Consider the following 25859-nt stretch of genomic DNA (forward strand, 5'->3'; position numbering starts at 1 on the left):
AATGATAGAAGAAGCAGGGTCCCAGTGTGTGGGAAGTGCTTGGAAGTCCCATCACAAGCATTGTCCTTTTCCTGTCCCTGTAGCCTAGAAACAGCATCAGAGAGGATGGAGTGTTTTTTTCCCCTCAAATGGCTTAGAATATTTTCTAAAGCTAGGAGAAGCTCTGAATGATCACAACAGTATACTCAGGAGGGAGCAACCTGCTGTAAAGTTGGAAACCAAACTTCAGAGCACTCAAGTGCCAAGAAGGGTGACTACATCAGATTGTAAGAGCTTATTACTGTTGCAAACAGGTGGATGTGAAAGAACACAGATGCATGCTTTTGAATTAGGCTTAATTTCAAACATTGGATCTGCAGCTAACTGTATCATCTTTGATTGTTATTTTTCTTCTGTATTATTCATTTTCGTTACCAATGAAACATGCTTTGGGCTGAGCATTAAATGAAAAAAACAATACCTACCTACCTACCTACCTACCTACCTACCTACATACATACATACATACATAAATACACTCACACACACACACACACTCATACACACACACACACACACACACACACACACACACACACACACACACATTGACAGAGCAGGAGACTTGGCTTCTGATTTAAAAGACCTACTGAAACTCATCATCAAGGTTCTTCCAGAGCTGAATACTTATTTTGCCTCTGATGTGTTCTTACACCTACCTAGTGAAATGGAGAGTAACTGGAGAGCAAAATATGCCCATACTGATTCCTGAAAAAAAAAAAGTGTTTTTTGTGTGTGGAGGGGCAGGAGCAGCATATGTACAGGGATGAGAGGAAAGCAGAGAAAGAGCCAGAATGAGATGGAGGACAGACAGAGGAGAATGCAGAGACCAATCCGGGAGTTGAGCATGTTAGGAGATTGTCAGTCTATGTTGCCAAAGCCTGGTGAGAATTCCTGGGTGCTCCAAAGATAGCTTGGCACAGAAAAGGAAGAAGTAGGCTTGGCTGGTGAGGCAGCCATGGGCACTGAGAGTACTCTGTATGCTTTTTGGGTTTGGTTGAGCCTTTCTTGCTATACACTAAATATGCAGATTTTATTAAGCAAGTACTGCTTTATAGAAACATTCAAAAAATTTCTTTCAGCTAGATACTTGTCAATATTCTATGAAGAGAGGATGGGGTGGGGAAGGAATAGGAGGCAAATCAGTAAGGTTTCCTTTAGAGGGTCACAAATCACATGGTTATGAGTTAGACAGATATTTACAAGCTTGGCCCAGACAGAGCAGAGTAATCTATAAACGCTATTCAAGTGATTTACAGAAGGACTGTTCTAGAACATTCACGGTGTCTGGAAATGTACTTAATTTATTCTCAGGGCTGCACATTTGCATTATTCACAACAAGCCATTTACAGGGAAATGTGCCGCCCTTAAACTAAAGTGTCTCTAGTGGGTCTGGAACAGTTGTAACTGTCTAATAAATGTTTCCATCCTCACTCACTGTACAAGGCAGCGTCAATGTTCACAGGCCATTCTGCAAGCACTTTATCCATGGGTGGAAGGAATGGTCCGAGGCATATGGCTGCAGACCCAGCCCTAAATGATAAAGAGCCTGTGTGGAGGAGAACCTGCTTTCCTTACTGAGATTTTGCAGAAACATGAAGAGGAAGCCATGCTTTATTCCGGATCCTATTCTGTGACTTTCAGCTGCAGCTGCATGATCTGATTCCAACTTTCGAGGCTCTCTTAACAAGTTGGAGATTCTGAAAAAGCTGCCACAGTCATACCGCTGAACAAATGTGCGTTCTGCTGGCACTCAGGATTAAAACAAAATAATCATGTTCTGGGATTTTGTGCATTGTTATAAAACTATTCACCAGTGCTCATTAGGAAGTAGAGGGTGCTAGGAAAGAGAGCAAACAGTTTCATTTTTAAAGAGGGCTGGAGAAAGCAGACTGGTGTCCCATACAGGCTTGTATAGTGAACACTTGGTTTTAGGCTGGCAGTCCTTTTTGTGAAGGCTGTGGGATGCTAGGAGATGGAAGCTCACTAAAGGAAATAAATCAGTTGAGACAGGACTGAGGTTTCCAAGACAGTCCTATCTCCTGTCTTCTCTGATTCCTGACTAGCAAGACAGTGTGATCAGCTTCTGCAGCTATGACTCCCCTGACAGGGAGGATTGAATCCCCTCAAATATGTGAGTCAAATGGAATCCTTCACCTTCGGGTGAAAGAGACTGACACACTTGGAGAAAAGAGAGAGGGAAGAGGTTGGGGAGGGAGCTCCAGGTGGAAGCCGTGGCAAATTTTTATGCTTATTGTGTACACATCTCAAGAACCCTTTGAGCAGGAAAACAACCTTGCTAGAGATGTGGCTTTGAACTTGTGTCCCTCATGCTTGATCTGGCATTGTAGCCATACACTGCCACACCAGGCTGCGATTCCAGTGGTTTGTATTTTAACAGTAAACAGTGCAAGTTCAACTAGATTAAATTAGAGGCAACAGAACTGACTCCTTTCCAATCTTCCCCCCAGGCTGTACTGTGTAGAATACATTTCATTTCTGTACATTTGGACAACTGAATTTTCCCAAAAGGAATCACATGCAAAACCAGCCTTTTTACTAATGGTCCTTTGTCCTGGGAGTGCCCCCAGTTGCTGTCTCTTTGACATTGGTTCAGTTTTTCCTTGTATTCATGCAAAGTCTTCAGGGACCCCCAGCAGACTATCTTCTGAAGAAAAGCATTAGTTCTTTCGCTCACTGAACCTCTTGGAATGGAGATTCTGACATCTAGCTCAGATAGCCAGTGCCTGCTATCTGGCCTGATGGATATAGGAGCCAAGAAATCCTAACTCAGTTATGCATGGCTTTGATAATACAGGAGGAATCCTATGATTCTTAATTTCATTATAACATGGGTTGTATTGAACAGTCTGTTTCCAAATTCCGTTCGGTCACCAATGGCAGCAATCATTTGTTTTTTGTAAATTACAATAATGGGCCAGTATACTGTTTCCCATGGGTAAGGAACCTGGAACACTAGAAATGCTAGTACCAAAATGTTATTTTTAAGTCAAATATCACTAGGCTGCTTCTGAAATATGTACGAGACCAATGAGTAATGGTTACTGTCCTAGTATCCTATTATTTACTGCAAAGCATTTCCCATTCCATGAATGATATGTAGTTATTTTGTTTCATTATCTCAGGAAACCTTTGAAAGTAATTTAAAGTGTACAGTAATGGAAGAGAAACTGTGCTGTTGAATCCAGTGCATTAGACCCCAGTACTCAGAACCATGAAGAAGAAATGAGAAGGATGGTGAAGAGAATTGGGAGCAGAGTTTAAAGAAAAATAAGCCAGGCATAGTGGCTCACTGCTATAATTATAACATTCAAAAAGTTGAAATAGGATTTACCTGATTCTGAGGCCAGCCTGGTCTACATTCTAAATTCTAGGCTAGCCGGGCTACAGGAAATTCTATTGAAAAAGAGAAAAATAAAGTATTCACATATTCACATTAGGGACTCCAAGCACCAATCTTGGATCCATTCAATTTGTGCAATCTGTTAATTTTATTGAAGTAATTTTACTTCAGTGTATGATAACTTTATGTTGAGACACAGATATAATTGCTTGATATTTGATCAGAGTATGATTAACTATGATTATAACATTTTCAGTTCAGGGGCAATCTAAATGAAGCATGATTAAAAACTTTAAAAAAATTTTATTGTTTATTTAGTTTTTTATATTTTTATTTTTTACTAGTTAAAACACTTTTAATTTTAAAAATATTTTGAGCATTTTCCTCCCTTCCCTCAAGTTCTTCCATGTCATCTCTCCCTCCATACCCACCTAACTTTAAGTTCTTTCTCAAAAAAAAAACAAAACAAAAACCCAATACAACAAACAAACAACACCCCCTGAAACCAAGAAAACAAAGTAAAATTCCAACCCCCCCAAAAAACCAAACACCAAGCCATAATCAAATAAAAGCACACACAAAAAACTGCAGAGTCCGTTATATGTTGGTCAACTACTCCTGACCATGCAGTGGTTGATGTATCCAGTGTCACTTCTTTGGAGAAAACTGATTTCCTTTTCCCAGCAGGTATAAATGACAGTTCGGCTGTTAACCTTTACCCTTGTGGCTAGGTTTTCACTCATTCATTAAAAAATATCAAAATATAATAAGATAAAATAAAAACTATCACATTGAAGTTGGACAAGATAAACCAACAGAAGGAAAAGAACCCAAGAGAAGGCATAAGAATCAGAGACTAACTCATTCACACACTCAGAAATGCCATAAAAACACTAATCTGGAATTCATAACATATCCACAGAGGACCTGCTGAAGACCCTGTGTAGGCCCCCTGCTGCTTCAGTCTCTGTGAGTTCCTATGAGCTTTGTCATGTTGATTTAGAGGGCTTTGTCTTCTTGGTGTCCTCTGTCCCCTCTGGCTCTTACACTCTTACTGCCTCTTCATCTGTGGGATTCCCTGAGCTCTGAGGGGAAGGATTTGGTACTTTTTTTTTTTATATATATTTGTGTTTTAATTTTACACATCAGCCATGGGTTCCCCTGTCCTCCCCCTTCCAGCCCCCAACCCCACCTTCCCCCCAGCCCCTCCCTTCCATTCCCATCTCCTCCAGGGCCAAGACTCCCCTGGGGATTCATTTAAACCTAGTGGATTCAGTACAGGCAGGTCCAGTCCCCTCCTTCCAGGCTGAGCAAAGTGTCCCAAGGTTCCAAACAAAGATGACTAGACTGCTACACAACTCCAGGGAGGCGACCTAGAAAACGGGACCCTAGGAAAGACACAGGGATTGCCCAATGATAGAGAAATGGATGAGATCTATGTGAACATCCTGGACGACAGAGGGAGTAATGAAGGGCAAGATTTGAGGGAAAGAAAGCTTAGGGGAGCAGGAGATCCCAGCTGGATCAAGAACAGAAAGGGAGAACAAGGAATAACAGACCATGATAAATGAAGACCACATGAGAACAGGAATAGGCAGAGTGCTGGAGAGGTCCCCAGAAATACACAATGATACATCCTCTGTAGACTGCTGGCAATGGTCGAGAGAAAGCCTGATCTGACCTAGTCTGGTGATCAGATGGCCAAACACCCTAATGGGCATGCTAGAACTCTCATCCAATAACTGATGGAAGTGGATGCAGAGATTCTCTGCCAGGACCCAGGTGGAGCTCCAGGAGTCCAATTGTCGAGAAAGAGGAGGGACTGTAAGAGTGTGAATTGTTGAGACCAAGATTGGAAAAGCACAGGGACAAATAGCCAAATGAATGGAAGCACATGAATTATGAACCAAAGGCTGTGGAGCCCCCAGCTGGATCAGGCCCTCTGGATAAGTGAGACAATTGAATAGCTTGAACTGTTTGTGAGGCACCCAGGCAGTGGGACCGGGACCTGTCCTTAGTTCATGAGCTGGCTAATTAAAAACTTTTAATAGAAATTTTTACAAAGCTCATGGATGATTTCAAAACACATGCAACTTCTTTATACTGACAACATGGAAATAATTTCTTAATCTACCATTCAAGGCTTTGCTTATCTGCCCCAACATTAGTAGTTCTTGTTGTTTAGTAAGAACTGCACCATACACAGGCAGGGCAATCCCAGCTTCTGCCCTTTGCCTAGATGTGTCCTCCATTCTTGTAAGGTAATGGCTTTTGTCAGACATCTTTTGGTCTTTCCAACTTAGAATATTTTATTATCTTCTTAACAACTCAATAACCTGTTAAATAGCCTCTCTGGTCCTGAATACATTTTTTCTTCATTATGATACTGATACCAATTCTTTTTTATATAAATATATTTATTTTTTTTCATTTTACATACCAACCCCAGTTCCCCATCCCTCCTCTTCTCCTACCTCCTCACCTACCTCCTACTCTACCCCCATCCACTCCTCAGAGTGGATAAGGCCTCCCATGGTAGTCAACAAAGTCTGTCATACCAAGTTGAAAGAGAGCCTAGCCCCTTCCCATTGTATCAAGGCTGAGCAAGGCTGATACCAATTCTTTAAGGATGAGAGTAGTGTGTAATAAATACCTCAGAAGTACAAAACGATATATAAGTTCCCTAAAATATTCCCAAGAACTCAAGTAACTAAAAATTAGTTTACTTTCTGTTCATAAATGATAACAGTATTTCTGAAAGTCAAGGCTCAACATGGTAAATATGGAATTGGGTGTTTTGAGACTGATAATTGAAGACATTTGATTCTCAACAGAAGTTGACTAAGAACTGCATAAATAAGACAACCAGATCACAAGAAACTAGGAATCATTTGTCTGTGTCTCCCCATTCCCATTCCTTTGGGGGAAAATATTTATCTCTTGGTTCTTAGGATGATTGCCTAGTTGTTCATATGCCAAAAATGTGATGGGCATTGGGCCAAAATGTCCTGACATTACTGCCTGTGAAAAGATACAGGGAGAATGGAGAGACTTTGAAAGATGGAAACCCAGTGAAGATGAATCATTTTCACGTGTTTTGTAACTACAGACAGTCATGTTGAAATCAATAGGCAAACAAGAAGTCCAGCAAAGAGAGGGATGGACATTCAAGACTATGTGCATATTAGCATTATGAAACATCACAAGGGAATGGGTCCATCTCAAAGACTGGAGAGATGTTCCCATACAAAGAATAATTTTTGCATTAGTAAGCAAAACAGTGATATATAAGGTTAGTACTTTAAAATTAATTGAATGCCTGTACAATATGCGGCAACAATGAGAAAATGAAAATAGCAATACAATTTCACCTGCAGCAATATCGAAAACATGCAAACACAGTAATAAATTAAGAGATACACGAACTCTGTAGTGAAAGCTACAAAGCATTGCTAAAAGGAATCAAAGACATTGACAATAGGGCCCCACACCATGCCTAGGGGTTGGATAGTTATTTATAAGACAGTAGTCCTGTCAAAATTGATGTATAGACTATCCATTAAAACTCAATAAATTTGTTGTAAGAAATTACCACTTCACTTCTAAAATTTCTCTGAACTATTGATATATAATAGTTATCATGCACTTGAAGAATTAAAAAAATAATGATGATTCCTATTATTGGCTTTTGAGACACTCTAAATCTCCAGTAATTAAGGCAGTGTGTGTACAGATGAGTAATCAATCGATGGATTAGGAACAGACCATTCGTAAGTATTTAGCTGATGGTCCCTGAAGGCAACAATGTAATTTGAAGAGCCTGTCCAATGGTGCTAGATAAAATGGCTGTTTGAAAATGGGGAGTAATGAGCCTATAGAAGATATGTTTGGAGCTTTGCCAGAGCCTTTGGACCTTTTTATGGCACCAGGCATTTTTTGTGCCTCTCTGCCTGCCTGACTTATGGCTGCTGACACATGCCCAAGTCTGTCTGGTGATTGACACAGGAACTCATCCCACCTTTCCAAAGCCTTACTTTTAAGTAGACTCAAAAGTACCTAAGCAGGGTGGTGATAGCGCACACCTTTAATCCTAGCACTTGGGAGGCAGAGCAGGCCGATCTCTGTGAGTTCAAGGCCAGCCTGGTCTACAGGGCAAGATTCAGGACATGCACCAAAACTACACAAAGAACCCTGTCTCGACCCCCCCCCCCAAAAAAAAAGGTACCTAAAAGATTTACCAGCCATACGTAGTCAAGTGCTAGTTATGTAGTTGTGTAAGACACAGAAGTGGCCTTGCCTATGGAAGGGACATTTCTGTGGTGTAACAATGCCCCTGAGATTCTGTCAGAACTTCGTCTGAAATTTTGATTTCTTTTAATTTTATCCTCATTTACCTTTGTTCTTGTTTCTTATGGGCATTATGAACATTTCCTTTCTAAATAATTTGCAATGGATTGTTAGCTCAAGATCTACTCTTGGAAGAACTTAGCTAGTACCCTAGTACAATCAAAACACACCCCCCACACCCACATATACACACACAATGCACACACAGACAGACACACACACACAAACTGCACAGATAGACAGATACACACACACACACACACACACACACACACACACACACAGAACACAAATGAACACATGACCTGAACCATAGATCTAAATGTGACAGCTCATCCTACAAAACTTAAAGAAGAAATATAGAAGAATGTTTTCATGGCTTTGGACTAGGAAACATTTCTCCAGACAAGTGTTATAGTTTTTATAAAGTAAAACAATACATTTGGCATCAATAAAACTAATATTTTCTAACAAAATAAAACAAAAATCTAGTGAAGAAAGGAAGAGAATGTAATGCTTGGGACCTTTAACAATGCACATTATCTGATCTAGCATTCACATCCACAATGTTTGCAAATTTTCTTTAATCAACAAAAATAGAGTTATTAAAATAAATTACTCAATAATCACTTTTAAAATAAGATATTTAATGCTGTTTGAAGATTTCTAATAATAAGTGTGTACCTACCCTTCAGCAAGGCTATCCCACTTTTTAAATACAGGCTAATGAGTAATGACTGCACAGCTTTTGACTCTTACAGTATATTCAAAGTAACTACTACTGTGGCCATACCCCTAAGCTGGAAATGAAACAAATGTCCTTTAACAAGGAACACTTAAAGGAATGGTGCCATGTTCTTCACTCAAGCACCCAAAAGGAAATCTATTGACCATTCAATAACATTCATAAATCACCTAAACACTATGTTAAGCCAAAGGAGCTGAACATAAAAGAACTGTGTGATTTCTTGTATGTATACTGAAAGACACATTGTTAACATATGAAATCAACATAAAAGAGTATATGAAGTTGCAGGAAGTTCAAAGCAGACACATTCCATGGGTGTAATAGAAGTAAGAATAATGGCTAGTGTAGATGAGAAATTGTGTGTGTAAACTGAAAAGTTACATCAAAAATATTATAGTGAGCATAGTCAATAAGATAAATATCAAAGTTTAAAACGTTTTCAAAAGCTTAAAATTTCCTAGGCTTAGGAACTAAAATATGTACATAAAACCATAAACCTTAGTATAGTTAATACCAGAAAAATGAAGCTGGATAAAGACGGACCCCACAGTGGGAGCCACAATTTCAAAATTAAAGTCTTCAAATACACGAAAGCATTTGAACTTGGAATTTGTCACAGCCAAGTAAACATATATTCAAGGCCTCATTCCAGCTTGCTTAGAGTGGGGTTTCAAAAGCTCAATGTAGATGATAAAGAGAATCTCACCCCTACACACAGAAATAGTTTAAAAGAAACAGAGAACAGATGAATATTTTCCTAACAAATCTGTAAACATGAATTATTATGTAAAACAGTTGATGAAAATATAAGCTTCTGTCTCTGATTACAGGTTACACTCATAAAGATAGGAAGTTTGGGGGAAAAAGGAAACAACGTACAGTATGGCATTAACTCATAATTCATGATTTTGTTCAAAGTCTGTCACGTTTGTATGCAGAGAAATATGTGTATAGAATACACACACACACATATATATATAATCTATATTTTTATGAAAATGAAGTCAATCATTACTGTAGTAAACTAGTCAAGAGCAAAATACATTACTGTATTAAACCAGTCAAGAACACAATACAGTTTCCTTAAAAGAAAAGCGGAGAAAAAAATAAAAATAAAAATGTGTGAAGATACAGAAAAACACACAAATAGGAAAAGGAAGGAAATGACACTCTTTATCACAGGAGTCCACAGGAAAGTTCTGATGTAAAAACTTTCAGCTGAACATTATAGAGGCCAGAATTTGTGATCTTCATTGTGTAAATAGCATGCTACCAAAACATAGAGGGGGACTATCATCACAACAGTGGGAAGGATGTGATGGAAACATAACTGTGGTGGCATTTTCTAATAGACAGCTGGCATCTGTAACTTTTCAATAAGCTAATGGCAGATAATGGCTCAAGGATATTGAAAATATAATAAATGGAGCTGAAATTTTTCAATATACATGTACCCTAACAAAAAAATAATTTTGACCCAAAACTGTGAAGTCTTAACAAATCTGAATCAAGCAGCAATTGCCTGTGGAAATGTGTGTGTGTGTGTGTGTGTGTGTGTGTGTGTGTGTGTGTGTGTAAACAAAAATTACTAAATTAATGCTTAAGCAATTAGATTTTTTTTGAAATTTAAAAACTGACCTCTACTTTGTAAAAGTGTTCAGGGAAGAAGGATGCTTGTGACTTAGATGGCTTTGTGACAGTTGGAACACCAAGTGTCAGATGACAGGTCAGAATCAGGCCTGACACATTCAGCTGGGGCTGTCATGCTTAATTCAAACCCTTAAAGGTCTTCATCACTACAAAGTACAGTGAAGGCATTTAAAAGCACCATATTCTAGTTAGAAAATGTACACATGAAACCCCAGGAAAATGGGATGAATGCAAGAAAGAACTTAATATATTAGAAAACAAGAATGTAAAAATTAGAATCAATGAAGACTATATCACTAAAACAAACTCCTGACAAAACTATACAAGTAAGAAAAAGAAGGATAAAAATTCAGTGAGGCTCTCCCACTCCGTCCTCATGAACTTGAGACTAATAGCTGTGAAGCCTGAATGGGACTGTAGGGCCCCTGCAGCGGGAGACAGTTGCTTGGTCTGTTTACAGGCCCTCTGGTGGAGGGATCAAAATCTATCCCTGGTTCATGAACTGGCTTTTGGAGCCCATTACCTGTGGTGGGACACCTTGCACAGCCTTGATGCAGGGACCTGCCTCATCTGAATGTACCAGGCTTTGCTGACTCCCCATGGGAGGCTTTACCTTTTTGGAGGAGGGGCTGGGAGGGTTAGTGGGTGGGGGAGGCTAGTGGGGGAGCCGGAGGAGGGATGAGAGGGGGATCTGTGGTTGGCATGTAAAATAAGTAAAACATTTATTAATAAAGAAAAAAGAATCCAATGAGGCAGAAGGAAAGCTGATGTCTACACACATACACAGAAAGCTTTTTCAGGGAGATTTTAAACGTGTATCACAAATGACTCTGCATAGTAAGTTCAGAGAGAGATGCCAGTCCTGTCTTGACTGATCAGCTTGAAAGCACCTGAGGAAGTGATCCCCGTCCTCGGTCAAAGCTGCTGGTTTCACAGATCGTGAAGCATCAAGATCTCCTTGTTTCCCCCACTATCTCTAGCATGCAGAGATGCAGGCTCTTTCATAGCACCACTGGGCCACATTTAGAACATAAATACCCAAAAGGAGAAATTAAATCAACTCACTTAAATATACCACAAAAGTGCTCCATTTCGATTATGTAATGCTGGTACTAAAATAAGTTTCAGAAAACCAAATGTTCTATCTTAAAATTCAATGAACTCTCAGTGAAGGGACTGTCTTTTAAAGCCCCTGCTATAAAACCCTTGTGAAATAGCATCAGAATGCATCAGTTTACACACATCTAAACAGATCTTCATCACAGTTCATGCTAAGTACTCATTCAAGAAAATCTAAACTCCATGCTTGCTGGAGAAAGGTTGGGGGAGGCAGAGACAGAGAGAGACAGAGAGAGAGAGACAGAAGCAAATAATGAGGTAGAGGAGAGAGGTGGAGACAGGAGAAATTTGAGAACATATACCGATTGTCTATACTTCAAGTTAATGATATTGAGAATCAAAGAGATCAGACTCTATGAGAGAAAATCAGAGCAGTCATATTAAATTTAAAAACAGGAGTTGTTGTAAAATGTTCTTACTGTGTTCTTGTTTTTGGGCCCCAGTGCATGAGGTGAGTAAGGTTTCTCCCTTTCAGCAAGAGCACTCTTTCTATGCGGCTCTGGAAACCCTCCTGGTTCAAAAGTGATATTAGACCTCAGTGCACTGGGGTAAAATACCCAGCGTGATGAACTGTCTTTGGCTGAGTGCCAATTACAGTTCAGCAGAACTCAGAATTCACATTTGAGTTGATGGGAAATCACCACCATTCTCTTCTGGCTTTCAGCTGAGTCAAAGAGAAATATTGGACAGCCCGAGGATCTTGGTACATTATACATGTACTCCAGAGACTGACACCTCTTGGTAAATAAGGTCAGGAGAGGCTGAGAAAGTGCTTGAAGCACTAGACATTGGGGCAAATTGCTTCCTGAAACAAAACACAGCTTGCAGAAGTGGTGTTAAGTAGCATTCATCTGTAATGAAACCTCATGGCTCACAGACTTCCCCAAGTCATGCCAGAGCACTGTGAACACAGAGGAAGCGGATCCGTTCTCAGGAAACAGGCATCCATTTCTGTGTCTTCTAAGCAGAGTCTGCCTGAGGGAACCATGGTGATGCTCCATACTGGCTTTCAAGAGAGGATGACACACTCATGCAGAGAGGGGAAGGGTAGAAAGGAGGTGCATTATGCAGTGTTAAGTCAGGAGTAATATTCAGATTCCATTATGCTTAAGGCCAGGGCAGTTTCTTTTTGAACCGTCCCCTGTGACATAAGTCAGTCCTGATGACAATACACCACTGTCAGTGTTTGATTATGAGTCTTCATCTGAACTAGTCTTCAGAGAGCATCTTGTTCTGTCTGTCTGAGGGGAGGGGACACGTGGATATCTGCCTTCATCAGCCCTGCTCTGGTACCCAGCTAGACAGGAATCAGTTAATGTTCATGCAGGTTGTTTGCTAAGCCTAAGACACAGTTCTCAAGGAAGTTTTCAGCCTTGCTTCTGCAGAAAATGATTCAGTTTGATAATCATCACCAAGAACTTTGCTTTCTTAAGCATGTCAATAGTTATGTCTTAAGCAAATTGGCAAATCTCCAAGAAAATCCATAAACAGAAAATCTGTATCACCTCATGGTTAAAAATGTCTGCAGAGATTGGTAGTATAAATAAATACATCTATACCTGAATAGTGTATTATATTCAAGTATATAAGATAGAAGAATCCCAAAATTTCTAAATCAGTTTGAAAAATATGGGATTCTAAGAATATTCAGGAGGGATATATGGTTAGGGGAAACAAGAAAAATGAATTAGCTAAAAGGGAAAATGTGTGATAAGTAAAGGCTAAGTATAAACATATGCATTTGTTTGACTATATGAACGTAAATATGCATATATTTATTTTTACATACATAAAATACTTATCTCACCCATTGAATAAATGTTACATGGCAACAGATAGAGTCCAGTACAGAAAACCACAACTGATCAAAATGCAGAGATCAAGTGAGCCTGTGGTGCCCAGCCCCAGCTGACCAACCTACAATACAACTCATGCACCAAGGCTCACAGGTCATAATGGAAGAGTGGGTGGAAAGATTTCTCAGAGCTAGAGGAACAAGGACTTTGTGAGATTAAGTGTCCTATAAATGTCAGAGGCACACCCATGAAGTCTCATTGACATGGCTGCCTAAATAAAACCAAACCAAGAGTGACAGCAGCTGACATGCGAACATGAAAGGGGAAAATCTTATGAGGTCTTGACCTTAGACAAAGGACCAGAGCTAACTAAGGAATGATGACATAAGGAAAATATATCTTCCCCAAGGAAAAACACCACAAACTTGTTATCCATACAGTCCAACACCAAGTGGATAGCCCTGGGGTCATATACATACAAGTAATACTGTAAGGACTGAGCAGGATATATATTAATTGATTATATATATATGTATATATATATTGTTGATATATATATATGATATACATAGATACATACATAGACATATATCAGTGTGTGTGTGTGTGTGTGTGTGTGTGTGTGCGCGTGCGCGTACATATGAAGGGTTGGAGGGTGGAAAGGAAAAAGGAGAAAATGGTGTAGTTATATTTAATTTCAATAAATAAAAATATTTTAAAAAGGAAAACAGGCAAAACAATGATACTTTTGAAAGAGTCAACACTATTGATTGGGAAAGCTCTTCTATGGACAATCAAGTATGCATCTTTTTCACATTAAAGTATTGTAGAAAAGTGAGCAAGTTGGAATAAAGAATAATTGATATACACATGTCATGGGAAACAAAAATCCCTCAAGCATATGAAATAGTAAAACCTAGGTGCCCCCATTTCCTTCAGTTTCTGCCTTGGACTGGTTTAGTTTTCTTCACCTCATTGTTGGCCTCCAGCTCTTCCTCCCAACACGTTTCCAGTGCCCTTGCTGCCATTTATAACACATGGCTTTGATCCTCTAACTGCTTTGCAATGTGGTCAGCAGCCCAGTGATTAACTATCTAGTATTGGGGGATTTGATGAAAGAAAACAAAAGTTTTATTTCAGGAGAAGAATATCTTTTGTTTTCTGTAAGATTAAATAGGAATTTATGCGTGTGTGGGAAGAGATATTTCCTACAGAGTTTAAACAGATCCTACGGCAGCCCTTTGGTTTTCCACCCATGTTGCAGTCAATACAAAGGGTGAACTGCAGACTTCTGTTGCATTCTCTTCTTCCAAGTCAACACTAACTGCAAACACTCTCACCTTTCACATGTCATTTCTACCCTAAATACCCTGCAACAGTAGCTGCCGTTGTCCTTGTGTATTGATAAGGATCCTGAAACCCTGAAGTTTACTTACCAGGCCAACGTCATACTTGAAGACAAATGAAGGTCATTTACACATTGGTGGAATGGAAAAAGGAAATAAGAACAAGGAATTCATTTCACTAGCGTACGTTACACTCTATTAAAAGAGAATTTGGTAAGATAACAGTGAACAGACCTATTAAATCAACACATGGTTCAGGGGATAATTATGAAATCATGGTTTCCTCTTCCTCAGGAAATGTGCATTAAAATGTTAATTAAACTTCAGGCACAATGATCCTGCTTCCTGTCTGCAATGCTCATTTCCATCGTCAGCACTGATTAGCTCTGAGGATGCTGGGGCATTATGCAAAGATCTCACAACTTGATACAACTGGGCAATATACTTAGATATAGGGGAAGTAATCAGCTGTGAGTTCTGACTGGCATTCCCATTCAAAGTCTGTGTTTACAGTGAGATTAGCATGGTGGATGGGAGAAGACATGGTCCCAGTGGTCAGGGCACCAACAAGGATCTGACATCTTAACACTGTTGTTATGAAAGGATGTTACATACATTCATCACAGTGACAGTCACATGAGACTGCTCAAAGTTATTATTGCTGTTGTCAAGGCTATTATTACTATCATTATGTAACACTACACAAGCTTTTGTAGGAACAGCCTTCTCATTTCACACTGACAAGCAAGCAATTGTCTATATCATCTTGAAGATGCATGAATGAAGGTTAAAGTATTTTCTCCATCTCCACTTTCTGTGTTAAGTTTTTTTTTTTTTTTTGAGACAGGGTTTCTCTGTGTAGCTTTGTCCCTTTCCTGGATCTCGCACTGTAGACCAGGCTGGCCTCGAGCTCACAAAGATCCACCTGCCTCTGCCTCCCGAGTGCTGGGATTAAAGGTGAGCACCACCACTGTCCGCCATCTCCACTTTCTAAACCCTCGAAAAACAGAATGATAACACTTGGAAAACCTCAAAGACGATAGCTTTTCCAAGGAATCAAATGCAGATTTCCATGCCAGAACAACTTCAGAGCTGTTCCTGCAACAAAGAATTTAGCCCAGTCACCAATTGCTTTGACCCGAGAGCAAGATTTTTACAGCGAAATGCTTAGAACTTACCGGCATCTTCCTCGAGTAAATTAGAACAAGTGAGGAAGGTCATAACCTCTAGATTTACTTAAACTTCCTCAGGCTGCCCAGTCTTCCATATGTAGATTAATAAAGATTGTATTAATGTCTGTCTAAATGTGGGAAATATGTATCCTGTTATGGAAAAGTTTTGCAGACAGTTAAAACACTTTGCTGTTAACATAAACACTACATTTTAAAGAAACAATAGTGTTCAGCCTGACTAGACTTCAATTCTTCCAAAATTAAGTGAGTTAATGATCTAAACCCCAAACCTCTGGCTTCCTCAGACACCATAAGATTGTCAGCTCAGCACTTGTTAAATGGAGAACTTTGCCTAACTTGCAGCCTAACAATCACCTACAGTAAGTAGTACTTAAGTAGACAGATTAGTGATATGATTAGAGGTAACAGTGTTAACCTGGGCCTGGCCCCAAATATGTGACTCAAAATGGAAACTTTCAGTATATTTAAATTGCCCCAAATAAATGATGATGGACTATTAAGAATAGCATTACAGTGGAGTGGGTTACTGATGGGTCATCTTAGAATTTCGTTGCCTTCAGAATCACTCAGCAGATAAAAATAGTACATGTCAGAACTCACTGAAGGTTACAATAACTAACACGGAATCAATAATTAATAAATGCAAATGTGAGTTATTAGCTCATTTCAAAGATACTTTCTAACGTAGCAGTAAGATTTCTCTAATTGTTTCCCCACTTCATCAGTAGGATAATTTAACTTGATGCATCCGAGCTTTTTCTTTGCAATATTTGGAATTCATCCTTGTTTTACTTTCCCTATCTTCAAACAGAAATGTAACTTTAAAATATCAAAATTTACCATATGGAAACACTGTTGCAATTATGCTATTTAATATTATCCATATTGCTGTTGTGTTTTCAGTTTTCTAAAAAAGGAAAAATAAAGCAAATGGTTTGCCTAAAATTCTTTTTCAGCTCTGGAAGAAGTGGCAACATAGGGAAAAGACCGTCTCATCTTTGGGAAAATAGGAAAAGGCAAATACAGAGTCACAAACAGAAGCAGGATCGCACAGTGGGGCTGAATTCTTAGGAAAAAATTGGTACTTCCAGGATGAAAATGGAACAGGACCAAGACTTTATAATGAGAGTCATTTGGTGCTAGGGGAGACCCCTTAAAACCGGTGCCTAGCTGACTCACAGCATGATCATTACAGGCCATTTTCCTTGTTCACATTCTCAACATAAATGCCTTGGAAGAGGCAATGGTGTTTTAAATTGCTCCTTCTTGTTTGTAATTTTTCATTTGTTTTTCTTTTTCCTCCAGTTATGGGTGGGTTCTTGAGAAAGATTCTTTTCCCATGTAACTAGTGGAGAGCCTTGAAAACTCATGCTATAAACTTATGGAGAACAACAGAGAAGGAAACAGTGGAAGATTTGAGCATCAACAAAGGAAATTACCTGTGGGCATCTGCTCCATGTTCCCCACTCAGACATGACACATTCGCTGGGACACAGAAGCGAACAGGCCTGGGTTTCTGGGGGAGCATCATCATGGTTGCACAGGCTCCTGTCCACTGCTCCCCCTTCACTGTCAGCAGTGCTCACACACCTGTTAGGCAATGGTGGACATAAAGATAGATACATTTAAATTAGGACCAGAAGCTAAAAGAGGAAAAACAAACTGACAACCCAATCTTCTTCATCCAGTGGTCTTTTATTGAATGATAACTCAATAAAGAACCCTTGATGCAGAACACATCAAAAAATTATCCACCATGACCAAGTAGGCTTCCTCACAGGGATGCAAAGATGATTCAACATAAGAAAACCTGTCAATGTAATACACCATATAAACAAACTGAAAGAAAAAAAGACCATGATCATCTCATTAGATGCTGAAAAGCCTTTGACAAAATCCAACACCTCTTCATGATAAAGGTCTTGGAGTGATAAGGAATATAAGGGACATACCAAAACATAGTAAAGGCAATTTACAGCAAGCCAACATCCAACATCAAATTAAATGGAGAGAAAATCAAAACAATTCCACTAAAATCAGGAACAAGACAAGGCTGTCCACTCTCCCCATAATTATTCAATATAGTACTTGAAGTTCTAGCCAGAGCAATAAGACAACAAAAGGACATCAAAGGGATAGAAATTGGAAAGGGAGAAGTCAAACTTTCACTATTTACAGATGATATAATAGTATACATAAGTGACCCAAAAAATTCTACCAGGGAACTCCTACAGCTGATAAATTCCTTCAGTAATATTGCAGGATACAAGGTAAACTCAAAAAATCAATAGCCCTCCTATATACAAATGATAAATGGGTTGAGAAGGAAATCAGAGAAACATCACCCTTTACAATAGCCATAAATAATATAAAGTACTTTGGTGTAACTTTAACTAAGCAAGTGAAAGACATGTGTGATAAGAACTTTAAGTGTCTGAATAAAGAAATTGAAGAAGATATCAGAAAATGAAAAGATCTCCCATGCTCATGGATAGGTAGGATTAACATGGTAAATATGTCAATCTTACCAAAAGCAATCTACAGATTCAGTGCAATCCCCATCAAAATCCCAACACAATTCTTCACAGGCCTGGAAAGAACAATACTGAACTTCATATGGATTAACAAAAAACCCAGGATAGCTAAAAGAATCCTGTACAATAAAGCTACATCTAGAGACATCATCATCCCTGACTTCAAGATCTACTATAGAGCTATGGTTATAAAAATAGCTTGGCAGTGGCATAAAAACCAACATACGGACCAATGGAATCAAATTGAAGACCCTGACATTAATCCACACACATATGAACATCTGACTTTTGACAAAGAAGCCAAAAATGTACAATGGAAAAAAGAAACTATCTTCAACAAATAGTGCTGGCATAACTGGATGTCAATATGTAGAAGATTGAAAATAGATCCATATCTGTCACCATGCACCAAGTGGATCAAAGATCTCAACATAAATCCAGTTACACTGAATCTTATAGAAGAGAAAGTAGGAAGTAGTCTTGAACTCATTGGCACCAGAGATCACTTCCTAAATATAATACCAGTAGTACAGACACTGAGAGCAACAATTAATAAACGGGACCTCTGGTAACTGAGGAGCTTTTGTAGGGCAAAGACATGGTCAATAAGACAAAATGACAGCCTACAGAATGGGAAAAGGTCTTCACCAACTCCACATCTGACAGAGGGCTGATCTCCAAAATTTATAAAAAACACAAGAAACTAGACATCAAAATAATGAACAATCCAATTAGAAAATTGGCTACAGAGATAAACAGAGAATTCTCAATGGAAGAATCTCAGATGGCTGAGAGACATTAGAGGAATTGCTCAATATCCTTATTCATCAGGGAAATGTAAATCAAAATGACTGAGATACCATCTTACACCTGTCAGAATGGCTAAGATCAAAAACACTGATGACAGCTTATGTTGGAGAGGATGTGGAGCAAAGGGAACACTCCTACACTGTTGGTGGGAGTGCAAATTTGTACAGTCACTTTGGAAATCAGTATGGGGTTTTCTCAGAAAATCAAGAATTAATCTTCCTCAAGATCCAGCTATACCACTCTTGGGCATATACCCAAGGAATACTTGATCATATCTCAAGGACACATACTCAACTATGTTCATAGCATCATTATTCATAATAGCTAGAGTCTGGAAACAACCTAGATGCCCCGCGACTAAAGAATGGATAAAGAAAATGTGGTACATTTTGTAGTACACAATGGAGTACTACTCAGCAGAGAAAAACAATGACATCATGAGGTTTGTAGGCAAATGGATAGAACTTAAAAATATCATCATGAGTGAGGTAATCCAGACTCATAAGGACAAACATGGTATGTACTCACTCATAAGTGGATACTAGATGTAAAGCAAAGCAGAACCAGACTGCAACCCACAGCTCTAGGGAGACTAGCTAGCAGGGAGGACCCCAGGAAGGATGCATGGATCACTGAGTGAAGGAGAAATAAATGAGATCTACAAGAGCAAGCTGGGGATGATGGAGGTAACAGAGGGCAAGGAATGGGGGGATGAGAACATTGGGGAATGGGAAGTTCGAGGCTGGCACAGGGACAGAGTGGGAGAGCAAGGGAAGAGATACCATGACAAATGAAGACATCATGGGAATAGGGAGGAGAAACAGAGTGCTTTGGAGGTTCCCAGGAATCCATATGGATGACCCTACCTTAAATCTAACTGGGAAGAGTCAAGAGGGTGCCTGAACTGGCCTGCACTGGTGATCAGATGGCTGAATACCCTGTCATCAGAGAACCCTCATTCAGTGACTGATGGAAGCAGATGCAGAGATCCACGGCCAGGCACCAGGCCAAGCTCCAGGAGTTCAATCGATGAAAGAGAGGAGGTATTCTATGAGCAAGGGACATCAAGATCATGATGTGAAAATGTACAGAAACAGCCAGCCAAACTAGTGGAAACACATGAACTGTGGCCCAATAGCTGAGGATCCTCCATGGTGCTGGACTAGGCCCTCTGGGTAGTCAAGACAGTTGTTTAGCTTGAACTGTTTAGGCGTCCCCCAGGCAGGCAGTGGGATCAGGACCTGTCCCTTGTGCATGAGCCAGGTTTTTGGAACCTAGTGCCTATGGTGGGACACTTTGCACAGCCTTGGTGCAGGAAGGAGGGGCTTGGACCTGTCTCAACTGAATGTCCCAGGTTCTGGAGGAGTTGGGATAGGGGGTGGGTTGGGAGGATGGAGGACAGGGGAATCTGTAGTTGATAATTAAAATGAATAGAAAATCTCTTAATAATAAAAGTAATAAAATAAAAAAGGTAGGAAAAGGATGAAAAAAATAAAGAACCCTCGACACAGTAAGTAAAAGAATTTAGAAACGTCATGGGTAGTGGCTGACTTGTCCAGCACCCATTCTTCAGAGATAGGTACAGCACCAAGTGCATATTCCTTCAATTTTTACAAATCTTAAAAGTTTCTTTCTCCAAATACTGAATAGATGACTTTGTTTAGGCCAAAACATTCATACTTCTCATGGCTCTTGTAAATCTTTCTCAAAGTTCCCAAACCATCTCCATATTTATTCCACATATTGTAGGGGACAGGAAAACAATCAGTCATTAAAATAAAGCATTTGAGTTTTACATGTCTATGTGGGATGTGGCCATTACAGTCAAAGGGTAATGTGCAAACATTGTCATGGCCCGCAAAAACCCAAGGATATACATTACACCTGTGTGGCCAATAGAGAATCAATTGAGATAAAGCACACCCAATGATACCTGTCATCATGCTCTGTGTACACATGAAGAGCATTCAATCATATCTAAATCACAGCATTCTACTCAAAATGGTTTAAGTAAAATATATGGACAATACCAAGGTTTGGCAGCAATGTTGGTGATATATAAATCATCTCACTATGCAGGTTAGGAAAATATGTAAAAACTGGTGGAGAGTTTCTACTCTACATAACCTGGAATTTAAACAGAAATGTGTAAAACTCGCACCAAACAAACCACAAACTGGAGATGCTTACAGTGGCAGTTTTCATATACAACCAAGCCAGAAATAGTTCAACTGTTCAATATTCTCTAACAGTTGTATCCACTGTTCAAAATTGCATTGAATCCAATAAAAGGTAAGAATGCATAGATTTTTTGGTACACAAAAGGGCATGGGTGGCACAGACATGCTATTAAAGGTTATCACATACAAAGTCTCTATACTCTATGATTATTCTTTCACATAGATGTTTTAATGTGAAGCAATACTAATTTCTGGAGTCTGATTAGTGGTGACTAGCCTTAGTAGATTGGCTAGTGACTAACAGGGCATAGGTAATCTTAGAAATATTTTGTTTTTGATTTTGGGTTTGGTTGTATGAGTGCACTAGTGTTATGAAAATTTAACCAGCCATATTTCCATGGTGTGGCCATTTATCTATATTTGTATCTCAGATATTTATTTTTAATTTGTTCTTCCCCCAAATACTAAAGACATATGCACTATCAGCCAGACTCTTTTGTTAGATGTCAGAAATTATTTTTTGTCGATACTTATTGATACAATTTTTTTTTTAAGTCAAGGTCTTATGTACTCCAGGGCGGCCTTTGAACTTCTAATGCACCTGGCTTTACTTTTCAAGCACTGAGATTACAAGTGTGGCCCAGGCTTATTTAATAAAGAATTCTAGGTGCTTCCTATGGTATCAGGGCCTGGTTATTGAGGTACAAAATCATAAGAAAATTAGATACAGTTGCTATATTTGTGAGTGCTTTGTTCTAGTGATAACAATAAAAAGGAATATAAAAATGTCAATGATATCCAGATAGTGGAACACATTTAATATCTCAAGATGGAGGAGTCTGAGGCATGAAGATTGTGACTTTGGGGCTGTTTGAGGCCAGCCTGCAATAGATGGACCAGACACAAGGCATTTGCTGGTCTAATACTGTCAGGTATCAGGGTACTCACTGCATTTTAAGAGTGATGTTCTGAATCACTGTGGTACCCCCCTCCAATTATGCTATCTTTCACCAAAATAGTTTCTTTTAATACATTAAAATGGAAAAAAAAACAACAACTTTAGGAAATGGGGTGGAAAATGAAACAAGCTGTATGAGTGAAGTAATAAAAACCTAACCATTGTATATGGGAGAGTAACAGAGCGTGGTGAGTAGAAAGAAAGAAAGGGTAATGTCTCCATCAGAGAAACCTGGCACACAGTCATCCCTAGGTTCCCCCTTCTAAGTTAGGAGCCAACAGGAGGAGGAGGGTCCATAGAATGGCTTCAGTATCTTTTGCAGGACACACTGAGAGAGCTAGAAAGTGTTCTTTCTGGTCTGCCAACACTGAGCTGATGCACTTTTGTTTCACTGAGAAAAAGAAGTAAGATTTCTGGCTAATGATAGCCAGTGGACATAGGGATTGATTTCTGTTCACTTCCAGTATATCACAAAAGCAGTGATAAAGGTAGGTGCTCTCAGAGCTCAGTTAATGGTGATGGTAACACGAGGCACATTCTGTTGTGGTCCCACCTTCCTCTTTTCTTCTCTCTACTTTTGCAGACCCTGATGAACAAACTGTATTCATAGTGATGGGGTACAGAAAAGCATATCCCCTGACTGCTGGGCACCAGACACCAGATATTTGCACAAGTTAGATGGCTCATACTGGATAGTAAACCTTTAAGAGACAATAATTAAAATAACTACATCTATATTATAGAAACCTCCACAGAAAATTCTAGACTATTTCACCAAGTATTTGGGGTTGGGGTGTTGGGGTGAACGTGAGATAAAACACTAGAGGTGTTTTGAAAATGTGTGTAGTACGTATCTAGACCCAGATGCCCTCCCAAAATGCACACAATCTGGTGATTGTCCCTCTCCTCTCCCTGTGAGTAACTGAAGATTTAATATCTAGAGAAGGTCCCAAATGCCCGTGGATTAGGAACTCTCAGTACACAGAAGGACCTTAGACTTCAGCAGGAATTTCAGTAGAGGCCTACCAACTGAAAATAGCACCATTGCTAACTTAGTAGCTTAATCAATAGAAAGTTCTTGTCTTACAACTGAGGAGCGTAGACATACAACACTGGTTTCCCAGGGCCTGAGTGCACATGCAGGGGATGGCAGCCATGCAATTCTGGAGACGTCTCTGGTTTTTCAGGCTTCCGAGGCCACTGTCTTTCCTTTGGTGGCACATTCTTCCACCTGCAGAGCAGGATCCTTGAACTTCTTCATATCTTCCTTCTGTGGTGTGTTTTCTTCTTCCTTGCCCCCACTTTTAAATCCTGTATGAACAAACTGTGCCCACCCAGCCAGCTTAGAGCTATTATTGTCCCACTGCAAGGTCGTTACCAAGGTCATGCCTGACAACATGAGATTCCAGGAATTAGAATGCAGACATCTTTGGGTGCTGACACTCTCTTTGCTGTACTAGAAGTCTTTTCACTGTGCTCTCAGAATACTGGCTATTAGAATTATCTATTTCATTCATGATTGAAGAAGAAGCATATTTAGGGATTCTGAGCAGTCCACCAGTAAAGACTTAGGAAGACTGAAATTGAAGGTGTTCCCAGATGAAATCCAGTAATCTATTACATATCCCATGTCATCAATTTTCCTGCCCATCTCCCCTTCAGCAATCACTCACTTCACTTAAACACTGCAAAACTGCTTTCAGGCATTTTCTGTGTTTACTGTCAACACTTCCTGCCTTTTTATCCCTCCACTATTCCATCTTGAACCACTTTAGTCAGGCTTCCCTTGCCATCACAGATAGCCGTTATCAGAATCAGTCAGAGACTCCACACCACCAAGTTCAGCGGTCAGTGCTTATCCCAGGGAACTAAGTGGCATTTGAGACAGTTGATTACTGCATCTTTCTTTAAGAAAAACCCTCTTGACCGACTTCTTATACCCTTTGTTTTCTTCTTGCTCCTCTGGATATTTCTCAGTCCCAGTTTTAGAAACATTCTCTTAGGATCTTTCTAACTTATAAATGTTAGAGTTATCCAGGGCTCAAAATATTATCAACATATACCAAATTTATAAGCTAATGGCAGTGAAATTTATAACCTTAATCTCTCCTCTGAACACGAGCATATAATAGATCAGTTGGAAAGCTAATATCATATCTCAAATTTAACATGTTTGAAAGCTAACTTGTTTTCCTGTCAAGCCTGATTTTGCATATTTCCCAGTTCAACAAATGGTACCACCATTCCTCCTGTTGATAAGGCCAGTTAACAATCTTTATATTTCCTTCTTCCCTGTTCTATGGCCATTTAATCATCATATACCATGTTCTGTAGCTTTGAAATTTATTCTAAATTTGACATTCTCATCATCTTAAGCCAAATTCAGCTGGCAGAGTCTCCCATCTGGAATTCTGCAATGGCCTCAAACCTACACCTTTGCTTCCAAATTTTTGTACCCTTCAGAACCTTCTCTGTAACACCCCTAGGTAAATTCTTTTGGACAGGTATAAATGGAACCTCTCTTCTACCCCAAACCTTTCATAGCTTCATTGCTTCATGTTGTAGTTAGAATAATGCCCTGCGTTTGCCTTCCTTAAGAATACAACATCGTTTTCACACCAGCACCAGCCATGTGGGGCATCTGGTTATTTTCCCATCAAGTCAGGGAGCATTTATCACATGCTGCTTTCCCTGAGGATTCTCCTTCACATCTAGGCAGGTCTCCCATTTCATTCAAGTTCTTGCAGAAATTTCACTTTGTTGACCAGCCTCTCTAAAGCCGGACCCCAACAACCCCAAACCCACTGCAGTTTTATCCTTGCCATTTCAAAGAGAAACATCTCATTTTATATTAATTTATGTGTTCATTTTTTGTCAGTATTATTTTTCCTTGAGGAGACAAATATGTCTTGTTCACTATTTTATTTCCTATACCAAGAGCCATGTCTGAGACATAGGAAGCTTGAATATGGCTTGACCCAAGAGTTATCACAGACATGAACAAATGGTGAAGCAGTATTCTAGCACTGAGATTGTAAGAAAGGGAAGAGATAATCTGTTTCATTCACTGCGACCACATCTTATTAAGATCAACCATAGTTTGTAGTCCAAGATACCTGGACTATTTGGTTTACATATTTGCATGTGACATTAACAGTGAGCGTGTTGCTGGTCAGCTAGGGCCACCATAACAAACAGAAAAATATCATGAGAAGGTAGTACAGGCCATACAAATGTATTTTCTCCTCATTCTAAAATCTAGACATCTGAGAGCAAACTGTAAGTGGGTTGCTTTCTTTCCCCCTTTGTCTATGGGCTTTCCTCTGCATGTATCTGTGTCCTTATCTACCCCCCCCCACATCTTATTTTGCATTATAGCGAGGGCTTCTTATAGACAAGGATGGCTTCAAATTTCTGTTCCTTCTGCATCTGCCTCCCAAATACACCACCATGCTCAGCCCCAATCTCTTCTCATGCAGATACCATTCAGATTGGACTAAGGAAGATACACTGCCTCATGTTCCTCTAACTACCTGATCTCATTCATCTCCATTGCAGGGTGAGGTGCCAGAGGTTATAGCACTTTGACAGATGGCTTTGTGGAGGGGTAGAATTAGTATGCCACATAGGAACATCTGTTGTTTGTATTATTTATGTACTTGTTTTTACTGTATCAGGTTGCATATGTATGAGCTGAGAGGTATGGCTGCAAGGAACTTGGTTGCCCGTGTCTTCCTCCATCAGTGTGAAAGAGTTCTGACGGTAGCAATTGCT

At 39.5% G+C, this 25859-nt stretch overlaps 1 protein-coding gene across 2 annotated transcripts in view; it reads right to left on the minus strand.

The window, feature by feature from the left end:
- Window positions 1–25859, minus strand: part of Thsd7b (thrombospondin type 1 domain containing 7B) — an 837148-nt gene that overhangs the window by 68378 nt on the left and 742911 nt on the right. For both annotated transcript variants that reach the window (XM_036202865.1, XM_036202864.1), the window contains one exon: window positions 17043–17193. In XM_036202865.1, coding sequence (XP_036058758.1) covers window positions 17043–17193 — 151 coding nt within the window. The remainder of the gene's footprint in view (window positions 1–17042; window positions 17194–25859) is intronic.

Source organism: Onychomys torridus, chromosome 11, assembly GCF_903995425.1.
Source record: "Onychomys torridus chromosome 11, mOncTor1.1, whole genome shotgun sequence".
Classification (NCBI taxonomy): Eukaryota; Metazoa; Chordata; class Mammalia; order Rodentia; family Cricetidae; genus Onychomys; species Onychomys torridus.